At 46.0% G+C, this 21,816-nt stretch overlaps 1 protein-coding gene across 1 annotated transcript in view; it reads left to right on the top strand.

The window, feature by feature from the left end:
* Positions 1–803: 803 nt before the first annotated feature.
* The window catches only part of dnhd1 (dynein heavy chain domain 1), a gene marked incomplete at its 5' end in the record, with an annotated part of 31,838 nt that continues 10,825 nt past the window's right edge, over positions 804–21,816 (top strand). The window contains 25 exons of the mRNA XM_084143182.1: positions 804–1,213; positions 1,349–1,537; positions 1,680–1,883; positions 2,070–2,180; positions 2,462–2,618; positions 2,869–3,120; positions 3,335–3,478; positions 3,660–3,792; positions 3,993–4,228; positions 4,380–4,623; positions 4,876–5,033; positions 5,145–5,270; positions 7,119–7,395; positions 7,483–7,610; positions 8,599–8,797; positions 9,322–9,413; positions 9,735–9,963; positions 10,159–10,284; positions 10,512–10,609; positions 10,720–14,035; positions 14,153–14,282; positions 14,368–14,560; positions 15,370–15,652; positions 15,920–17,753; positions 21,484–21,722. Coding sequence (XP_083999308.1) covers positions 804–1,213; positions 1,349–1,537; positions 1,680–1,883; positions 2,070–2,180; positions 2,462–2,618; positions 2,869–3,120; positions 3,335–3,478; positions 3,660–3,792; positions 3,993–4,228; positions 4,380–4,623; positions 4,876–5,033; positions 5,145–5,270; positions 7,119–7,395; positions 7,483–7,610; positions 8,599–8,797; positions 9,322–9,413; positions 9,735–9,963; positions 10,159–10,284; positions 10,512–10,609; positions 10,720–14,035; positions 14,153–14,282; positions 14,368–14,560; positions 15,370–15,652; positions 15,920–17,753; positions 21,484–21,722 — 9,508 coding nt within the window. The remainder of the gene's footprint in view (positions 1,214–1,348; positions 1,538–1,679; positions 1,884–2,069; positions 2,181–2,461; positions 2,619–2,868; positions 3,121–3,334; positions 3,479–3,659; positions 3,793–3,992; positions 4,229–4,379; positions 4,624–4,875; positions 5,034–5,144; positions 5,271–7,118; positions 7,396–7,482; positions 7,611–8,598; positions 8,798–9,321; positions 9,414–9,734; positions 9,964–10,158; positions 10,285–10,511; positions 10,610–10,719; positions 14,036–14,152; positions 14,283–14,367; positions 14,561–15,369; positions 15,653–15,919; positions 17,754–21,483; positions 21,723–21,816) is intronic.

The following is a 21,816-nucleotide window of genomic DNA, read 5'->3' as shown; positions in this document are numbered from 1 at the left end:
TTTGTTCTTCACTGGTCTGTCTCTCTCTCAACCCCAAAGTAAGACGTGGACCTTGACATCTTATTATGAGCATTTATTCATGCATGGACAAAAACAACATTTCACACTCCTGGCAGTTTCTCCAATGATTTAGTATCCTCTAGCGCACCCTTGTGGAACATACGAGATCCCACAATATGGGCCATAAAAATGGACAAAGCGTCCCATGTAACTATAGGAACGAGACCTGCTGATATTTTGCAGTGGACCAATTTCACGATACAGGTGAGAAAGTTTGAAAAGTTAGATAGCTAATAAAGCTAGTTAGCCCTTTTCCCATCTAAATGTACACTTCTATATTCCTGCAAGCTATATTAGCTAGCTAGCTACCGAGCTAGATCCCTTCCAACTTTTTTCCATATAAGATCAACTTTTACACGCAGTGATTTTTTGCATTTGAGTCATTGCTAACGGTAACGCTAGCTAACTGACAGGTAGCAAAGCTGTCAGAGGTATTTCCTGTTTTTGTCTCTTCTCTAATATCTTCTCTTGTCTAAAAAAAGTTCAGCTGTCAAAGATAATGGAGGCCACGACTAAGTTTCTAGCCTTAACTATATTTTTTCTGTCAATGTCGTCTTTATCTGCTAAATCTGGCATTCCTTTAAAAGAGCGGTTGTGCTCTTTGCCCCATTTATGGCAGGAATTCTTGGGAGTTTTCTTTTCAGAGATGGGCTCAACAGAGAAATATGAAGATGATCTCAGCAAATAGTGGCTAAAGCTTGGAGTTTTGTGGCAGAACTAATTATACAAAATAACCTACAATTATGCCTGTTCCAAAAAGAGATAGTCAACACAGGACCCGTGCAAGGGGCATAGCAAGGCCAAGGGATGGTTCCCTGGATCACAAAGGGAGGAAAAAGGACCCTATCCCAGCAGCCAATGTGGCCTCTGTTCTCTCACTACCACCACTGGAGTCTCAGGAGCACCATGCCTCCTCACCAGCCTTCATGTATGAGCCCCAGCCAGGTCGAGCCCTCAGCACTGGAAACCTCTCCCCTGCTCCCACTCCTCTGTCCATGGTGGAGCTCCCTCGCCTCGTGGCAGAGGTGGGTCCTGAGCTGGCCATGGGGGAGTCACTGTGGATGGAGGGACCTCGTCTGATTGCTTCAGCGCTGGGGACTGATATCCCTGTCAAAGTTACTCAGGTGTCATTCGAGGAATCTGCACTAGACAGGTAGGTTAAGCAGTGAGCATGTATGTTTGCTGCTTCATTTCACTCTTGTGTTCAAATGTGACATTGGTCTTTCAAAAAAATAAAAAGCACATTCAGATAGAACATTTACTATTGTGGTGTCCATTGTTGATTCAGCTTTACAGGTCATGGAGACGTGTCCCGGGTAAAGACTGCTGATCAAGACAAAGAGACAGAAGCAGGAAAAGATGACAAGCACAGAGAGCCTCTGACTGGCACAGAGGTGGTGGAAATCTTTGCAAAGAAAAGACATCTGGGAAAGCTTCAGTTTTTCCACTTGCAAGCTGTGAACAATGGCCCATTCAGGTAGTGAACACCATAGCCAGGCCCATAATGTTATCACATTTTTAAAAATGTAATAACAGTGGCTTTGCCAGTCTTCTGTAGCATTCACACAATTTTGCAGATACAATTTGTTAATTGGATGCGTTTTCTTTTTTTTTTGTAGACCGTATGACCTTCGTGTGGTCCCTCCCAATAGAGCAGGCACTGAGCACTTCATCTTCTCCCCCACCTCTGTGCTGCATGTGCAGGATGGATGCAGTGCTGGGCTCCTTTCTCTGGCAGAGTGGCATCGGGAGGCCGTACTGTGGAGAGCCTTGCAGGACATCCCATTTTTCAGGAACTATTTACTTCGTAAGGCATTCATCAGGTAGGCTAAGATTGCATCCCAATTGTGTGCACTATTTTTGACCAGGGCTCATAGGGGACAAACTTTGGAACACATCTTAACTGTCCACATTTATTGTATCATGTCACCTTTTTGGTGAGTTGCAATTCTCTCTCTTGACTTAAACAAATTTTTTGGTCAACTTTATATTGCTGTTGCGTGTCGCAGATGGCATAGAAGCGTGTGTAAGATCACTCTGCAGAGGAAGTGTGAAGTACTGCAGGGTCTGCTACTCATGGCTGTACCCCAGTTCAGAGACGCTCTCTTTCAATTCTCCAGGTATTCTGCATCACATTATGGGTGCATCCCAAATGACATCCTATTCCCTATGTCGTGCACTACTTTGGACCAGGGCCCATATGGCTCTGGTCAAAATAAGTGCACTATATAGGAATAGGGTGCCATCTGAGATGCAGACATGCTTTGTACATCAACAAAGTACAAGGGGCCTTATTGTTCATTTTGGTCCATGATTAACATTGGAATTGTTTTTTATAAGTGTTTATTTATTTATGTGGAAATGCACACAATGTTAAATAATATTTTGTTACTGTTTTCAGACTGATTGAAGAACTAAAAGGGGTTCACTGGTTGCCACAGGATGAATGCAAGACCTACACCCTTCTGGACTTCCAGAGTGCCCTCATGAAAAAGAACCAGGAGTGCTGTAGGCTTCTTGAGATATTCTTGCAGTATCGTGCTCTCATCCTCAACATGGTTTGTAACTCTACTATTCTTACCCTTAGACAGAGGAACGCAAATTGACTGCTAGGCCTGACACATCCAAGAGCTTGGCCTGTTGGCCTCCATCCCTCTCTCTAATGTGTGTTTGTGTGTGGATATCAGAGGGGTTGGGTACAGCAGAAGACACATTTCCATCTCGTATGGATTAATAAAGACCTTCTTCTTCTTCTTCTTCTTCTTCTTCTTCTTCTTCTTCTTCTTCTTCTTCTTCTTCTTCTTCCAGGTCCAGGAGGACAGCTATGGGTCTCACCAGGAGCTGCAGTTACGTGTTGAACACTCCCAGCTCAACCAGCGCAGCCAGCCCCTGTACCTCCAGCTGGCTCATCTGAGGGACCTGAGGAAGGAGCTGGGCCGGGCAGAGTATGTCCTGCAGCAGCTGGGAAATATGGCCGCGCTGGCCGATCAGATGATCGTGCAGGGTCTCGTCACAATCACCCACCGAGAGGTCACTTCTTTCCTCAACAACGTCATGAAGGTGAAGAGAAAGAAGAGAGAGCATGAAATAACACAATGTCTGCATCCCAAATGGCACCATATTCCCTATATAGTGCACAATTTTTGACCAGGGCCCAAAGTCTAAGTAGTGGACTATGGAGGGAATATGGTGCCATTTGTGACTCACATCATCATGTTAATGAAAGGTTTGCTGGTAATGGTATGGATATTTTTGATTCCATGATTCTCGATAGAGAGAGCAGCCACAGCAGGGGAGTCTGTTCCAAGCAGAGCTGATATTCGGAGCAGACGGTCAGCCGACTCTGTTCCCACCCATGCACTTGTTCCAGGAGGTGCTGCGAGGGGCACTGCTGTCAGTTGCAAACTCTGCCCTTCAGGTGAGATCATGCAATTAACCACACACTGAAGGATGGACTCTGGTCAAAAGTGGTGCACTATATAGGGTGCCATTTGGGATGCAGACATTCAATTAGGTCAAGGTTGTGATTAACTCCGCACAGAATTCCCAGTTGTGTGTCCCAGCGAGTCTTACATACTAATGTGGTTTTGCTCTTGTAGGTATTTGACACTTGTAGTTACTCTCTTGATGCCAAGGACAGCGTGTCTACCAGCACCTCCCTCACCAGTGCTGCTCAGGAGCTAAGCCCTGACCTAAGCATGGCCTGTACCAGTGGAACTAATTGTATCACAGGTAATGCTGGACAGGAGATTAGCTATCTTCCCAGATGTACCATAGTCCATAATTTGATAAAATATGTTGTTCATCCCATAACAGGGCTTACCCAGGAAAAATGTCTAATTCATGGTAAACAGGAGTTGAAGCACTGAAAAATAAAACAGGCAGAGATATACCTTTTCTTACGCTCATGTTTGTATGTTCATTGTTCTCAGCTTTTGGGGAGAAGAACAGTGAGCCGACTGGTGTCAGCAGCTTCTCCTCCAAGCGGGAGCCTCATTGTGTTCTATCAGCTCCCAGGCTGGTGCTGCCCAAGCTGACCCCTCTGATGGTCCAGGGCCAGAGGCTGAGAGGGCAGTACTACCCCCTGTCCAGGAAACAGCTGGAATGGCAGCTCAGCCTCAATGCTGGAGCTAAGGAGGTCCAGAGAGAGCAAGCCAGGATCACACAGGTCATTCCCTTTTTTTGTAAACTATCATTTCTTCATAATACATCCATCTGAATGGATCCCTGAAAAGCTCTACAACGATGCACTCACTATCCTTTCATCATGTTTGGTTTCTGAGTAATGGAATGTTTGTTGATTCTCCCTTGACCCACAGGAGGCTGGGCTTGAGATCCAGCAGCTGTGTGAGGGACACTCCTGGTTGGTTGACATCCATCTGTTCACCAGCCAATGGAGTCCAGCTTCTCTGGAGACCATGAGGGGCATGCCTGCCTTACACTACGAGGAGCACATTCAGAAGGTGCGCTTCTGGACTGACAGGGTGCGTTCAGTGCCCCCCTCTCTCACCACCTTCAACAAGCTGCTCATCGTTAACTGCTCCCACATCCAGGAGAAGATAGGTGTGTGGCTGTGTGTGGCTGTGTGTGGGTATGTGTGGGTGTGCTTGTGTTTTTTTGATTGCATGTGCTGCGTGACTTTAGGTCAACTTAGTTACTGCATGTGTGTGATGTGTGTGATGTGTGTGACAGTGTATCACTGGGGACCTTTTGTAGTCTTGTTATCTGATTGTGTGGCCCTGCACATCGGCCCTGGTCAAAAGTAGTGCCCTATATAGAAGAATCATGAATGTGTGGTTTTGTTTCCCCATGCAGGGCCTCTGTTGAACTCCATAGAGGAGGATGTGTTGACTCTGTTGATTGAGGAGCTGAAGCTGCGCTCAGAGAACTTGATATTAGAACTGAAGAGAGCTGTGGAAGGTCTTAGGGTGGAACCCACAGACTTCAACGACTTCACCCACTATGCCAGCATGGTATTACCTACACATGCACCTTTCTGTAGTTATTGCTGTGTATAGTCATCTAATCATTTCCTTGAATCAATACTGTATATTTTATCGACCCCATTGGATTTCTTCCCTCAGGTGAAACGCTGTGCGAAAATGTCTGATGACATGCAACAACAACTGGAGTATCTACACTCGCTCCAGGAAACCGTTCGCACCAACTACAGACAGATGACACCAGATGAGCTGTTATTGGAGGAACAGGTTTTAAACACATAGCTTTTGATTTGTCTGAATCATTTCCTTGTACCTATTTTAAGTAATCATAAGAAGAGCTACAGTGGCTTGCGAAAGTATTCACCCCCTTGGCATTTTTCTTATTTTGTTGCCTTACAACCTTGAATTAAAATTGATTTTTGGGGGGTTTGTATCATTTGATTTACACAACATGCCTACCACTTTAAAGATACAAAATATTTTTTGGTGTGAAACAAACAAGAAATAAGACAAAAAAAACAGAAAACTTGAGCGTGCATAACTATTCACCCCCTCAAAGTCAATACTTTGTAGAGCCACTTTTTGCAGCAATTTCATCTGCAAGTCTCTTGGGGTATGTCTCTATAAGCTTGGCACATCTAGCCACTGGGATTTTTGCCCATTCTTCGAGGCAAAACAGCTCCAGCTCCTTCAAGTTGGATGGGTTCCGCTGGTGTACAGCAATCTTTAAGTCATACCACAGATTCTCAATTGGATTGAGGTCTGGGCTTTGACTAGGCCATTCCAAGACATTTAAATGTTTCCCCTTAAACCACTCAAGTGTTGCTTTAGCAGTATGCTTAGGGTCATTGTCCTGCCAGTATGAAAAATGTATGCACTCACTAACTGTAAGTCGCTCTGGATAAGAGTGTCTGCTAAATGACTAAACATTTTAAAATGTAAATGGAAGGTGAACCTCCGTCCCAATCTCTGGAAGACTGAAACAGGTTTCCCTCAAGAATTTCCCTGTATTTAGCACCATCCATCATTCCTTCAATTCTGACCAGTTTCCCAGTCCCTGCCGATGAAAAACATCCCCACAGCATGATGCTGCCACCACCATGCTTCACTGTGGGGATGGTGTTCTCGGGGTGATGAGAGGTGTTGGGTTTGCGCTAGACATTTTCCTTGATGGCCAAAAAGCTCAATTTTAGTCTCATCTGACCAGAGTACCTTCTTCCATGTGTTTGGGGAGTCTCCCACATGCCTTTTGGCGAACACCAAACGTGTTTGCTTATTTTTGTCTTTAAGCAATGGCTTTTTTCTGGCCACTCTTACGTAAAGCCCAGCTCTGTGGAGTGTACGGCTTAAAGTGGTCCTATGGACAGATACTTCAATCTCCGCTGTGGAGCTTTGCTGCTCCTTCAGGATTATCTTTGGTCTCTTTGTTGCCTCTCTGATTAATGTCCTCCTTGCCTGGTCCATGAGTTTTGGTGGGCAGCCCTCTCTGGGCAGGTTTGTTGTGGTGCCATATTCTTTCCATTTTTAAATAATGGATTTAATGGTGCTCCGTGGGATGTTCAAAGTTTCTGATATTGTTTTATAACCCAACCCTGATCTGTACTTCTCCACAACTTTGTCCCTGACCTGTTTGGAGAGATCGTTGGTCTTCATGGTTGCAAACTCTGGGGCCTTTCAGAACAGGTGTGTATATATACTGAGATCATGTGAGAGATCATGTGACACTTAGATTGCACACAGGTGGACCTTATTTAACTAATTATGTGACTTATGAAGGTAATTGGTTGCACCAGATCTTATTTAGGGGCTTCATAGCAAAGGGGGTGAATACATATGCACGCACCACTTTGTTATTTATTTTTTTGAATTTTTTTAAACAAGTTATTTTTTAAATTCACTTCACCAATTTGGACTATTTTGTGTATGTCCATTACATGAAAGCCATTTAAATTACAGGTTGTAATGCAACAAAATAGGAAAAACGCCAAGGGGGATGAATACTTTTGCAAGGCACTGTACCTACAGATATTGTTTGTTTTTAATTCTTTATTCACATACATATCGCAGTACATTTCCAAATGTTGTGTGTTTATCCCCCCCTCCCCCCGTATTTAGATGCTGGACCTGTGGGACATTTTTGTTCCTCTCCTGAAGCAGGGAGCAGAGACAGTGTGCCAGCGTCTTCCCTCTATGGCTGACACCCTGGACAACACCTTCTCCTCCCTGGCCCACGACCTGGACGAGATGGTGACCAAAGCCACCTCTGGACCATATCTGGACCCCACTCAGAATGCTGCACAAATGCTCAACAAGCTCAAGATCATGTGCAGACAGGTGAATGCTGTCTCTGCTCACCTGACAGAGCTCAGCAGGACCAGTAAAAGTCTCAGAGGTGAGATTAGAGAGAGACTGAGGAAGGGTGCCTGCCCTGTGGTTACATTGCTCCTTCCTCACTCTCTTATCTGTGTCCCCTCTGTAGGAAACCCTCTGGATTTGACTTTTGTAACAGCAGCCAGGCAGAAGATGGAAGCTCGCAAAGGACTGTGGGAGCTGATGACTGTTTCCGCTGCCCAGATCCAAGAGTGGAGGCTGCTGCTCTTCAGCAAGGTTTCTGTCTGGTTGCTCTATTCTCTATTCTAATAGCCTCTCTGTTGATTAACAACTGGAAATTCTAATCAAAAGGAAGAGAGACTGTAGATTCTTCAAACAACTTTATTATAAGATTTGCACATTTGGAGCAGTTAACAATCCACTCAACAGTGCAGAGTTAAGGGCCCAACAAACAAGAGTTGGGTCTCAGCTTTTATAACCTTTGTCTACGTGGCAGTTTAGCAGATGTGTGAGAGCCTGGTGGGCACACAAACAAGTGATAACGCCAGTTTTGTTACTATCTAGCTGCTGCTGCTCAAGCTAGCCTCTGTTCTCTTCATATCTCCTTCATATCTCCACACGGCTGTGTGATACGAAAATAACAGGATGGACTCAAAAACTGTGGTCACTCTCAGAGGCTCTTTGTCTTTGGTCGCATGACCAAGTTACACAGAGACGAGGAAAAATACTAGCTTCTTCTTACATGACAGAAACAGAAGTGTGGAAATATACAGGTTTAAGGCTTATACAGCGCATGTGCATAACCGAGTTTGTCATTTTTCCCACCATACAACATAATAATAATAATAATAATAATAATATTACGTGACAACAGGAACCTAGTATGCTTATTGAATCTGATATGGGAAGGACTCATATTTTCATCTACTGTTAATTTGATATTAATAATAATAATAATAATAATAATAATAATATGCCATTTAGCAGACGCTTTTATCCAAAGCGACTTACAGTCATGTGTGCATACATTTTTACGTATGGGTGGTCCTGGGGATCGAACACACTACCCTGGCGTTACAAACGCCGTGCTCTACCAATTGAGCTACAGAGGACCAATCGGTCTACTTGCAAGTCTACTTGCAAGAATTGTGATACGTGTTTGTTTTTTCCTACTAAACTTAGCTGAATGCACTGAGTGTAATTCGATCTGAATAAGAGCGTCTGTAAATGACAAAAATGTAAAAATATAAATGTTTGGTGTCAGTTTGTTGTGTCGAGAGCCCAGGAGAAGGTGGATGAGTGGCTGCAGCAGGCAGTATCCCTGGCCAGGACCATCCCTTCCCAAGATGCTGTGCTACAGGAGACCCTGGGGATCCTTGAGTGTTTCAACCAGCAGCTCCCTGTGCTGGCAAAACTCAGCAGCCCCACACTCAAACACAAACACTGGAGGAACATCTTCAAAGGTTAGACCAGTGCTTCCGTAATAGTGTGGCGTAGTAACAAATCCCCACCTCGGGACCCATGCGACCTCCGCAGTTTTAAAGCTTGTACTTTGTGCATTCTACTATTACAACTTTCAAGAGTAAGTTGAAAGCCCGACTGATTTCCTGAATTTGACAGTGAGCAGTGGGTGCTAATGAGAGAACTGGGAGGTGTCCCAAATGGCACCCTATTCCCAATATACACTGAGTGTACAAAACATTAACAACACCTTCCTAATATTGAGTTGTACCTGAATTCACCTGGTCAGTCTATGTCTTTCCATGACATAGACTGACCAGGTTAATTCAGGTGCAACTCAATATTAGGAAGGTGTTGTTAATGTTTTGTGCACTCAGTGTAGCGCACTACTTTTGACCAGAGCCCTAAAAACTGGTGCCATTTGAGACACAGCCATGACTGGTTAATTGAATAGCAATCATCTTCCTAACTTGATTTACATGAGTCCATGATTTACATAACACACTCCTGTCTCCTCTTCTTCTAGGTATGGGGTTACTTTATGCACCAGAGTGGAACCTCACTGTAGCTGACCTGATGTCCAAGAAGCTGAGAGAGCACCAGAATAAGATCAGCAAGGTGAGAACAGAACATCCCCCTTCAACACATTAGCCCTGGTCAAAAGAAGGGCACTAAATAGGGCAGGGTTGCCCAACCCTGTTCCTGGAGAGCTAACCTCCTGTAGGTTTTCACTCCAACCCCAGGAGTTACTAACCTGATTCATCTTATCAACCTGCTAATTATTAGAATCAGGTGTGCTAGATTAGGGTTGGAGCAAAAACCTACAGGACGGTAGCTCTCCAGGAACAGGGTTGGGCAGTCCTGATATAGGGAATAGGGTGCCATTTGGAATGCAGTCTTACTCAGGGTAACTTAACTCTCTGTGTGGGACTTTGCCAGATTTACCAGGAGGCGAAGGCAGAGGCGGACATGGAACAGGCCTTCAGGAAGCTTCAGAGACGATGGGAAGCGGCACTGTTCCGACTGGCCAAGTTCATTGTTACTGTGTGGCAGGAAGATAAACCACAACTTGGTGCCACACGGAGAAAGAAGCCCACTAATGGCCTGGTCTCAAACTACCAAACCCCCAAACAGCACTCCCGTGACAGTGGCACCTTCACCATCATTGGTGAGATTGAACGGGGAGAAAGGAGTGTTTTCTGTGTTAATAATCAAATAATCATCAGAAGTAACATTACTGACACCACCTTTTTATATTATATTTTCTAATGTAAATCACCTTTGGTTCAGATATGTTTAACATGTTGTCATTGTTTCTGTTAAAAGTAGTAAGTAAAGTTGTAGTGATTGATTGATTTCTTAGGTCTGGAGACACTCCTGGCTCAGACAGAGGACAGTGTGATGACTCTGTCCAACATGCTGCTCTCTCCTCACGTTGCTGAGTTCAGGCCGGAGGTGGAACACTGGGTGCAGTTGTTGCAAGAACTAGGTAATGTAAACATCCCAAAATGGCACTCTATCCCCTATAAAGTGCAGTACTTTTGACCAGACCCCTAGTGATCAAAAAGCTTGGGTGGATAGATATTTCTTTACATAAATATGACTGTTTTCAAGACCATACTGTTTTTAACAATGTCCTCCTATTGTGACATCTTTATAGTACTTTTTTACTAACTGTGATTTACTTCCATATGTTCCTCTACTTGCAATATGTAGAGGAACTGCTTGATTTCTTTGAAAGGTACCAGCAGAAGTGGGTCTTCCTTAGCAAAATGTTCTACGAGACAACTGTCAGTGTTCAGAAGGCAGAACTGGTGAGTTCAGGGTCTCTTATGCCTCTGCCACAACTGCCACATTTATAGATTGTTTTGGAGGGTGATGCAGGATAACTGAATGATAATGTTGTCTTTTTCTTTGACCACAGTTGGACAAGTTCCGTCCTGTGGATAAGACCTTCAAGGAGATTATCCAAACTACACTAAGTGACCCCCACGTGCTGAACATAGTGCGGCTCAGGAAGACAACAGAGTTGACTTGCTGCTTCCATGGACACTGCCTCCGTGTTCTCCTTGTAGAGGGTCTGTCCACCATGGAGGGTATCTCCAACCAGCTGCTGTACCTCCTGGGCTCACCCCGCGGGGAGTTCCCTCGCCTCTGCTTCCTGAGCGATGGGGAGGTGATCAAACTCCTCTCTCTGCACCCCACGCCCTCCGCTCTGCTCCCTCTGGTGCGTAAGTGTTTCCGAGGGGTGCGCTGGCTGGAGGTGGACAGCAAAACTGACATGCCCCCTGATGTGACAGATCTGAGTAGTGGCTTGGATCTCTCTGACACCCAGATGTGTGTACAGGGGGTGTATGGGAGTGCCAGGGAGCATGTGCCCTTCCTCTGCCCTCTGGAGCCCAACCTCAACCCCCTGGTGTGGCTGTGTCTCCTGGAGCTGCAGCTCCAACAGGCCATGATGCAGCTCATGAAGCAGTGTGCTGTGGCACGACAACAGGTCGAGCTGTTGGAACTGGACCCGGAACGGGAGAAGAAAGTTGGGGACTCCCCGTCACCTGACCCGTTTCGCTACACCAGCCCATCAAACTCCCTCAGAAAGGAGGAGGGTAAAGAAGCAAAAAGCGTGAACGATTTGTCTTCTATGTGGAGCATACTCTCTGAGTACCCACTGCAATGCCTACTAGTGGCTGAAGAGGCTTTATGGTGCAGTGAAGTTCGGAGGGCTTACCAGGCCTCAGCTCCGGTCAAGTGGCCCCGCATCAAGGCACAAAATGCTTCCAAACTCCAGAGCTTGTGCCAAGCCATACAAGACGGTATCACGGGTGATATTGACAAATCAATGACCACCCATCGCATGGTGACAGTGCTGCATGCTCTGGTTTTACTCACCATGAATCACTCTCAACAGTTATCTAGGCTCATGGAGGTAAAGTGTGACCTCGAGTCGTCTTTTGAGTGGCAGAGTTTGATGAAGTACCATCTGATTACAGACACTCAGACTGAGTCAACAACACAAGAGGGCCACCATGATTTGTGCTATGTTGAAATCTTGGGCACCCAGCTGCCCTATGGTTACGAATACCTTGGCCCAGAGCACTGGATATTAGTGAACACACCCTCCACGGATAGAGCAATACTGGGGATCCTCCTGGCTCTGACCAGCTACAGGTGTGGCTTTGTGAGCGGACCTTGCATGTCTGGAAAGAGGAAGACTGTGGTTCAGTTAGGAAGAGCACTGGGACGTCAGGTCATCTCCTTACAGTGTTGTGTCAATACAAGTCCCTCTATCGTCCAGCAGATGCTGTTTGGGGCCCTTCAGACCGGGGCCTGGCTGGTGCTGGACTGTGTAGACCTGATGACTCAGGGAGTGCTTTCCCAACTAGGGCAGCATCTTTCAGACATTCACCAATCCCTGTCCTTCCTGCAGAGAAATACTCAGCAGAAAGGCTTTGAGACCCACACCAAGCCTTCATCCAGTTTCTCCTACCCAAACGGAGATGGTACAGTTTCACCAAGAGACAGCCATGGCAACATTCGGAAAGAGTGCAAGATGTCTAATGAACTTGAGTGCCAGATGTCTTTTTCTGGGAAAAACATATTTGCCAAACTGAGCTATGGCTGTGTAATCATTTCATCAAGAGGATACACAACAGAGGTCCCAGAGAATCTGCGAGTGGCGACCAGGCCCATTTCGTTGGCCCACCCTGACTACAGGATCATCACAGAGGTCATGCTAGTCTCCCTGGGCTTCTCAGATGCTGTGTCTATAAGTCGACGGCTGATCTCCCTCTTTAGCCTAGCCAAAGACTCCCTCTGTCTCCCTGATTCTGTCAGTGGTGAGCAGACATCCTGGATGGTTCTTCTCAGAAACGTCATCGCTGCCTCTGGGACACACCTACGCAGCAACAGCCGGCTGGATGTGCATATGGAGAAAGTGTTGAGGGAGGAACCTGACGCTCCAAGGCTTCCTCTGGATGGGATACTCAAACCACCTGAGACAGTTGGAGGAGACAAAGGTCCCCAGTCTACCCACTACAAGCGTGCCAACCAGTCTGCTGCCCTCATGCAAGCTGTGTTGGAGGAGCAGGCTGTTGTCAACAGCGTTTTGTCAGTCCTACTATCTGCTATCTTTGAGCAGAAGAAAGCCTCACAGTTCCGCACCATATTTGAAGAGATCTTTCCAATGGCGCGTTCCCACCCTATTCTCCAACAGTACATTGAGGAGGAAGGGGAACAGAACCTCCTGAAGAGCGCAGTTACAGAGGAGCTGCAACAAATAGGGTTCCATGCTGATACCAGAGTGCTGCGCAATGCACTCACCCTCTACCAGGCTATGAAGCTCTCCAGAGCAGTTCTTCTTGTTGGCCCTGCTGGGAGTGGAAAGACAACCTGCTACCGTGCCCTGGCCGGAGCACTGCGTAGACTGGCAGCCAGGGCAGAGAAGGCCGAGTTTGATGAGGATCTCACCAGTGAAGGAGATGGCACGGAAACTGATTACCAGTCCTCTACTTCAAACTGGAGCTCCGTTGACACCGTGGTCTTATTCCCCAATGCTTTGTCCCACGAGGAGCTTTTTGGGGGCTGCTATGAACAGCAGGGGTCCTGGTGGGATGGCGCTTTCACAAAAGTACTGAGAGACTCAGAGCGGCATGACTTCTCAGCCACCGCCACCTCTAAAAAGAAGAAGAAGGGGGGTCAGACGAGGAAGGGGAAGTGGCTGGTGATGGATGGAGAGCCACTGGGGCAGCCTGGTTGGTTGGACCCCTTCAGCACCCTCTGCAATCCTGAGGATCCCTTCCTGTGCCTCTCCTCGGGAGAGAAGGTTCGGCCATCCCACAAGGAGCTGAAACTATTGGCAGAGGTCACAGACCTGGGAGATGCAGCCCCTTCTGCAGTGACCCGCTGCAACCTGGTGTATCTCTCTGGGAAGGACCTGTGGAAGGCTGTGTGGAAGGTCGAAATGGATGCTCTCTACAGAGAGCACAGTCTGGATCAGGGGACCCTGAAGATGTGGAACCGTTTGGCTGAGGACCTTTTCTCCAGCACACTCACTTTCATTAGGCACAAGGCACTCACACCTGTCATGCAGGGTGAGGGAGATGGATCCAGTAAATTCAGTAAAGGCATCACTTATGGACTGCAAGAAGTGAATTCATTCATTAGGATTCTGCATGCCCTTCTGGAGCAGTTTGGGAAAGGACGGGGTTTAAAAGCTACACCAAGGACGACAGACAAAAGAGGTATTGTAAATAGCAGCATACTATGTTCATTAATAAACTGTACAGTGCATGTTCATAATATGAGCTCTTAGTTTAGTTTTGTAACATCTAGTTGCCTCTCTCTCCTAATGCTGTAAGAAATTAACCCAGTTGGAGCTCACCCGACATGCACAGATGCCCTGATCCCTTCCACTCAGCAAGAGATTCAAGCCAGGAACCTCTTTCTGGTGGCCTATATCTGGGGCTTTGGCGGACACCTGCATCCCAGGTCAGACACTGTTATTCAGTTTTATTTTCAGTCAAGTCTTATAATCTCACAACTGATAATACAAAATATAATTTCTATATTTCAGACACTGGCCCCAGTTTGACCTGCTAGCTCGTGAGGCGCTATTTGAGAGCCGGTACAGAGTGGAGGTTCCCTCTGAGGGGACGGTCTTTGAACACTTTTTTAACCTGAGTGAGGGGATGATTGGAGACACTAGCAACCCCATCAACTGTTCCAGGAGCAAGAGCCCACAGATGGCCTACACAACTGTCCCCCAGGTTAGCCCCCCAATCTTCCAACTGTCAAAATGTGTGGTTTTACTGATTTTACTGTATTATATCCAGAAGTTGGAACCAAAATTATTTTCTCATCGTTTCGTTCTGAACAGAAGCATTTTTTCCCCCGTTACATTCCACTTCCTTTCTGTTCCTTTTTAAACCTCTGAAATATATATTTTTTTACATTTAGTTCGACATTAAATTACTTCACACAATCACTTTGGATAGAGCAGCTTGCTATGGAGCGGGCAAAAGCTATAGCTGTTAACATGCATTCAACAGACAAATATAGGGCGCGAGATGCGACTGAAATTTTGCGGGTGAGGAGAGAGCGAGGGAGGATGGAGGAGGAGGCTTGCTTTGAAGCGCTGGGCATCTTGTTGTTATGACATGCATTATCTGAATTAGGCCCACAGAATTATGCTTATGGAGGACCGGCTTTCTATGAAGGAACTTTTAATGTTTTTGAACTTCAGAGAGTTGGTTTAGCGTTGGACCAAAAACTAGCTAGCTAGCTAACAAGCTTGTGTGAGCAGAGCAGCACCAGAATTAAAATAAAATAAAATGTAAAATAGTTTTCGGTTCTGTTCCCTGAACCGGTTCCAACCCCTGATTGTATTTATATCACACTGTCTATTTTGAAATACATCAATGCTGTCCTTTGTTACTTTTTTTTTTTTTTTTTTTTAGGTATTCTTTCTTAAAACTGCATTGTTGGTTAAGGGCTTGTAAGTAAGCATTTCACCTGTTGTATTTGGCGCATGTGACAAATAAAATGTTATTTGATTTGATTTGATTTATTCACACAGTATGAGAAATATGCCTACCTGCTGGACCTGATGTTGGAGGCCCACCAGCCAGCGATGCTGGTGGGAGAGGCAGGCTCAGGGAAGACCATGCTGTGTCATTCTCTGTTAAGTCAGGACAGGCCACACATCCGCCTGCCTGCCAGCCCACGCCTGAGATCCACTGACCTGCGCAACGTGCTGGAGAGCATGGGCTGCCAGAAGACCCGGCTAGGAACAATGGGTACTATGCTCAAACAGCCTGGACTGCTCCTGTTTGTGGATGACCTCCATGAAGCTCCCTGTGGTGAGTTAGTAGGAACCCTGCGTTTGTGAATTAGTATTTGTTAAATTTTAAATGTTTTATAATGAATCTAATTTAAAGATAAATCTAGTGTGCATCGCAAATGGCACCATATTCCCTATATAGTGCGCTACTTTTGCTACTTTTCAACCGGTGCCCATAATTTCTAATGATTTTTGAAGATTCATTTTTGTGAATATTTTTCATTATGAATGTAATTCAAAGATAAATCTAATGATAACCCAAACTCTGCTCGTCTCTTTACTGTAGATGCTTTTGGAAAGACGTCCATGGCTCTGGAGACACTGCGGCAGTGTATTTCTCGGGGCGGCGTTCTAACTTCAGATGGTTATCATTTCAAGCTGTTTAGTTCCGGAGCTATCAGCTACTTGGGTACCTGCCGCACATCAGGAGTGGGCAACCAATCAGATTGCAATCAGATCTCCTCCCGCCTCTCACGTCACTTCTCCATCTTGGTGCTGCCTAGTTTGTCTGTAGATGTTTTATTCTCCATCCACTCTCCACGGCTACAGAACTGGCTCAAAGAGTTCCCATGTATGCCCAGGTACACGGATATGGCACGATGTATCATCACTGCAACCTTAGACCTGTATTATGCCGTGTGTGAGGAGTTCCAACCCAACGTCCACAGGCCACACTTCCTCTTCTCCATGCATGACCTGCAGAAGGTGTTTCAGGGAATATGCTTATGGGCACCGCGTAACTATAACAGACAACCACTCCAGAAGAAGGTTAGCCTCAGGGTTGTTCACTCTTCCTCTGCCCTTCCTAGCTTTGCGCCAGCCACACTGGGCCCTGCAGCCAACATGCTCAACATAGCTCGTCTTTGGATGCACGAGTGTCTGCGCACATTCGGTGACCGGCTGTGCTCAGAGGACGAGGGCCAAGCTCTGGTATCACTGATGGCCAAGGTGTCAGAGAGACACTACAGCAGCAGGATGAGAGTTAAACCCCAGACTGCCAGAGCAGAGGACACCCCAGGTGCTGCATCAACTAGGCCTAGCACATATACACCCCCTCCTACACCAACAGACTACCAGAAGTCAAGCCATCAGCGACCATCCACTCCAAAGCAGCCTGCCAAGTCCCCTTTGCCCATGAAGGCCGAAACAATCACAGAACAGGAGGAGCAAGCAGAGTTTTCTGACAGGGTGAGCAGCTCAGACTCCAGCTCATGGGGCAGTAGTGAGGATGATTTATTTGGTGAGATCTACCCCAAGAAACAAGAAAATGTCAAGAAAAAGCATGTGAAGAAACCCCTCAAGGAAGATATGTCTTTCTTTCAACTGACACAGCTCACATCAAGCTCACATCAAGCCCTGAACCCCTCTCCTCCAAAAGGACCTAAACCAGTCAATCAGTCAGACTGGAAGAGGAGCCATAAACTGTGTGAACAGACCCCACAGACTGAGCCTAGCCCAGCCAGGTCCCTTGTGCCTTTACAACTGCTGCAGGACATGGAGACTGCTATTCAACATGTGGTCTTTAGTGTAGAGCTATTGGAGCCACTCCCCTCCATGTCTCAGCAGCACAATTTCAAACGCAACTCTGCCTACCTGGAAAGAGACCTGGGGTTACTAGTTCAGCAGCTGGCTTTCACAGTCAAAAGCAAAGAGGAGGAGGAAGAAGAGGAGTTTGATGATAACTACAGTAGCACCTCTTGTTACACTGTGCACAGGCAGAGGGTATGTCAGCTGGTGCACGTTCTCAGGGCTCTGCTCATACCTGGCGGGCATGGGGCTCTGTTTGGGGCCGTGAGAGGCACAGGCCGAAAGACCACAGTGCGTTTAGCTGCCTATCTCACTGGCTATCAGCTGATGGAGGTGCATCCTGGGAATGAGAGTCAGTTGCGCGAGATGTTGCGGGAGGCAGGTGGCCAGGCAGGCGTGCACGGTGGCAATGTGGTGATACTTGTCCACGAGGAGACCAGTCAGGCCGCCAGAGATGAACTGTTAGTGGTGATGGCTGACGGGACCTTCCCAGGGCTCTACTCTGACGAGGAGCTGAAGAATCTGGTGCTGAGAATCAACGCTGTCGTCAAGAACTCACGCAATCGCCTACGAGATGACCAGGCCCTTGAGAAGTAAGAAAATAGGTGTTTCTACAAATTACTTACTATACACTAACTGTAAATCACTCTGGATAAGAGCGTTTGCTAATTGATTAAAATGTAGGGATGTAAGGATTCACCGATACGCATCGCTCCCCGGTTCAAATATTTAAGATGCGAGTGCATCGGTCTCCGGGAGCACAAACCAATCCAAAGGAAGCATGCGTCGGTAAGAAAAACTGATTCAAACGTTACGAATCGCAGGTTCACTAATGTTTTTGTACTCCGATTATTTTTTTCTGCCTTATTCCGAAAATACCTCTGATCTGTTGTGACTGAATTGATGTGTCCTCTCCTTCAGCCTAACACACTTTTATGCATGAAACTGCGTATGACAGGGATCATCAACTAGATTCAGCCCCGGGCTGATTTTTTGTTGAGGGGATGGTCAGGGGGCCGGAACATAATTACAAATAATTTGTAGACTGCAAATTGAGCACAAGAAGCCCAAACAGATATAATATTTGACTAAAACATAATAATTTCAAACTTTGCTTACATTTGTACACAATCACATACACTGAGTATATCAAACATTAAGAACATCGGCTCTTTCCATGAAGCCAGATTAAAGGTATGATCCCTTATTGATGTCACTTGTTAAATCCACTTCAATCAGTGTAGATGAAGGGGAGGAGACAGGTTAAAGAATGATTTTTAAGCCTTGAGAAAATGGAGACATGGATTGTGATTGTGTGCCATTCAGAGGGTGAATGGGCAAGACAAAAGATTTGAGTGCCTTTGAACGGGGTATGGTAGTAGGTGCCAGGAGCACCGGTTTGTGTCAAGAACTGCAACGCTGCTGGGTTTTTCATGCTCAACAGTTTCCCGTATGTATCAAGAATGGTCCACCACCCAAAGGACATCCAGCCAACTGAAGTCAACATGGGCCAGCATCCCTGTGGAACGATTTCAACACCTTGTAGAGTCCATGCCCAACGAATTGCAACTCAGTATTAGGAAAGTGTTCCTAATGTTTTGTACACTCAGAGTATATCTCTGTATTATGCTTGGGAATACTTTGTAACAGATTTCCAAAATGAAAGTCACATGGAGCTGATTTGCTGGTGTTTTTACAGTCTTTTATGTCGAACAATAATGTTGGGGGGCAAATAAAATCGAATTCAGCCTGCGGGCCTCCAGTTGGGGAACCCTGGCGTATGACATTGATCGACTGTACAAGTCAGATAACTGCTGTGCGCACAGTGCGGGAAACGCTGATGTTTGTAAAATGGCTTTGCAATATTAAATCATAGGCTTTATTAATTAATTAAGGGGCAATCAATGTAATTTGCTGGGTCATTGTTACCAAATGTGTAGGCTACCGGAGTGAACACAACTCACATTTTGCTGATTGCACATAACTGCTGATTGGGGCTTTTCGCTTGCCAGGTTCACTATACAAAATATTTCTGCTTTAAACAGTCATTTTTACATGAACATGGTAAAGGTGTAATTTTATAACAAGGACAGTAGTAATTTTTGCAAGCGGCACTGGCCGAAACGGGAGAAGAGAGCAGCTCTCCTCTGTAAAGTTCCAAACGGTCAAAACCATGAGCTTTTGAGACGGGGGTGAAATCCAAAGCTGTGTTATATTAATTGGCTATGTATGTCATAGTTAATTCCTAAAGATAAATATTGACATATTACTAGCTCAAAACATTTTAATCTGCTATATGACAAGTGGGTGACGAGGATTTCAGATAAAAAGTGGGGGGACAAGAACATAAATTGCCCCCCCCTAATCTGATAGTGGTACATGCTCAGTCTGCCCTATGGCTCAGCTCACACGCTACATCACTACATCATACGCACGCACACACACACACACACACACACACACACACACTAACCTTGTGGGGACACAATTGATTCCTAGTTTCCCTAACCCCTATTTTCCCTAACCCCTTAACCCTAACCCTAACTCCTAACCCTAAACCTTTAACCCTAATTCTAAGCTTAACATTAATTCTAACCCTAAACTCCCTAGAAATAGCCTTTTTCCTTGTGGGGAAAATGGTTGTTTGTTTACTATTCTTGTAGAGACTTCTGGTCCCCACAAGTATAGTTAAACATGCGCACACACACACACACACACACAGGGCCCTTTAGCTCAGAGAAGTCAGTTCAGACAGATCCAGCTCAGCTCCCGAGCTCCATCAGTATAAAATATTAATTTAGAATGGAAAATGAATGTTCATGCAACAATTGTTAGTATATTGAATCATATCAAATAAAATAACATTTTATTTGCCACATGCGCCGAACAGGTGTAGACCTTACAGTGAAATGCTTACTTACAAACCCTTAACCAACAATGCAGTTTTAAGAAAAATAAGTGTTAAGTAAAAAATAGATAAGTAAAAAATTAAAATAATTAAAGAGCAACAGTAAAATAAAATAACAGTAGGGAGGCTATATACAGGGGGTACCGGTACAGAGTCAATGTGCGGGGGCACAGTTTAGTCGAGGTAATTGAGGTAATATGTACATGTGGGTAGAGTTAAAGTGACTATGCATAAATAATAAACAGAGTAGTAGCAGCGTAAAAGAGGGTGAGGTGGGGTGGACAATGCAAATAGTACGGGTAGCCATGATTAGCTGTTCAGGAGTGTTATGGCTTGGGGGTAGAAGCTGTTAAGAAGCCTTTTGGACCTAGACTTGGCGATCTGGTACCGCTTGCCGTGCGGTAGCAGAGAGAACAGTCTATGACTAGGGTGGCACCGTCTGGTTTAAAGGTCCTGGATGGCAGGAAGCTTGGCCCCAGTGATGTACTGGGCCGTACGCACTACCCTCTGTAGTGCCTTGCGGTCGGAGGCCGAGCAGTTGCCATACCATGCAGTGATGCAACCAGTCAGGATGCTCTCGATGGTGCAGCTGTATAACTTTTTGAGGATCTGAGGACCCATGCCAAATCGTTTCAGTCTCCTGAGGGGGAATAGGCTTTGTCGTGCCCTCTTCACGACTGTCTTGGTGTGTTTGGACCATGATAGTTTGTTGGTGATGTGGACACCAAGGAACTTGAAGCTCTCAACCTGTTCCACTACAGCCCCGTCGATGAGAATGGGGGCATGCTCAGTCCTCTTTTTTTCCCCTGTAGTCCACAATCATCTCCTTTGTCTTGATCACGTTGAGGGAGAGGTTGTTGTCCTGGCACAACACGGCCAGGTCTCTGACCTCCTCCCTATAGGCTGTCTCATCGTTGTCGGTGATCAGGCCTACCACTATTGTGTCGTCGGCAAACTTAATGATGGTGTTGGAGTCGTGCCTGGCCATGCAGTCTAGGGTGAACAGGGAGTACAGGAGGGGACTGAGCACGCACCCCTGAGGGGGCCCCGTGTTGAGGATCAGCGTGGCAGATGTGTTGTTACCTACCCTTACCACCTGGGGGCGGCCCGTCAGGAAGTCCAGGGTCCAGTTGCAGAGGGAGGTGTTTAGTCCCAGGCTCCTTAGTCCCATCATATCGAATCGAACAGAATCGCACCGATTTGTACCACTAATCAAATCGAATCGCTAATAGTTTCAAACTAAAAGTATCGTTCCTGTATCGTATCGGAGCCCATGTATCTAGATGCGTATCGAATCGTGCTTGTAAGGAAAGATGCACATATCTACTAAAATTTGAAATGTAAATGTGTGTAATATGAGATTCCCTTTCTTAAATAACATTATTTGAAATACCATTCTGTGCCTTTTGATGCAGGTATTTCAGACAGACCCAGAGGAATGTGCATGTGTTCCTGCTGCTGCCCTTCTCCCCAGACACAAGTGAGATGCATCCTGAGAACGCCTCAGTAACCCTGGCAGTGGCACACATGACCAAGGCTCTCAGCCTCTGCTGCTGTGTGGAGGTATACCAGCCTTGGTCCACCCAGTCCCTTGTTGAGGCAGCCTCTCGTCGCCTCAGAGAGAACCTGCAGATACCCGACACAGAAAGCAAAGGTTGGTTCATCATGAGTTTGTCCCAAATGTCATCCTATTCCCTATATAGTGCATTACTTTTGACCAGGGCTCATAGGGCTCTGGTCAAAAATAG

This window comes from Coregonus lavaretus, assembly GCF_964263955.1.
Source record: "Coregonus lavaretus genome assembly, chromosome: 26".
Classification (NCBI taxonomy): Eukaryota; Metazoa; Chordata; class Actinopteri; order Salmoniformes; family Salmonidae; genus Coregonus; species Coregonus lavaretus.
Note: the sequence above shows the minus strand (reverse complement) of the source record. Positions and strands in the feature narration are given on the sequence as shown.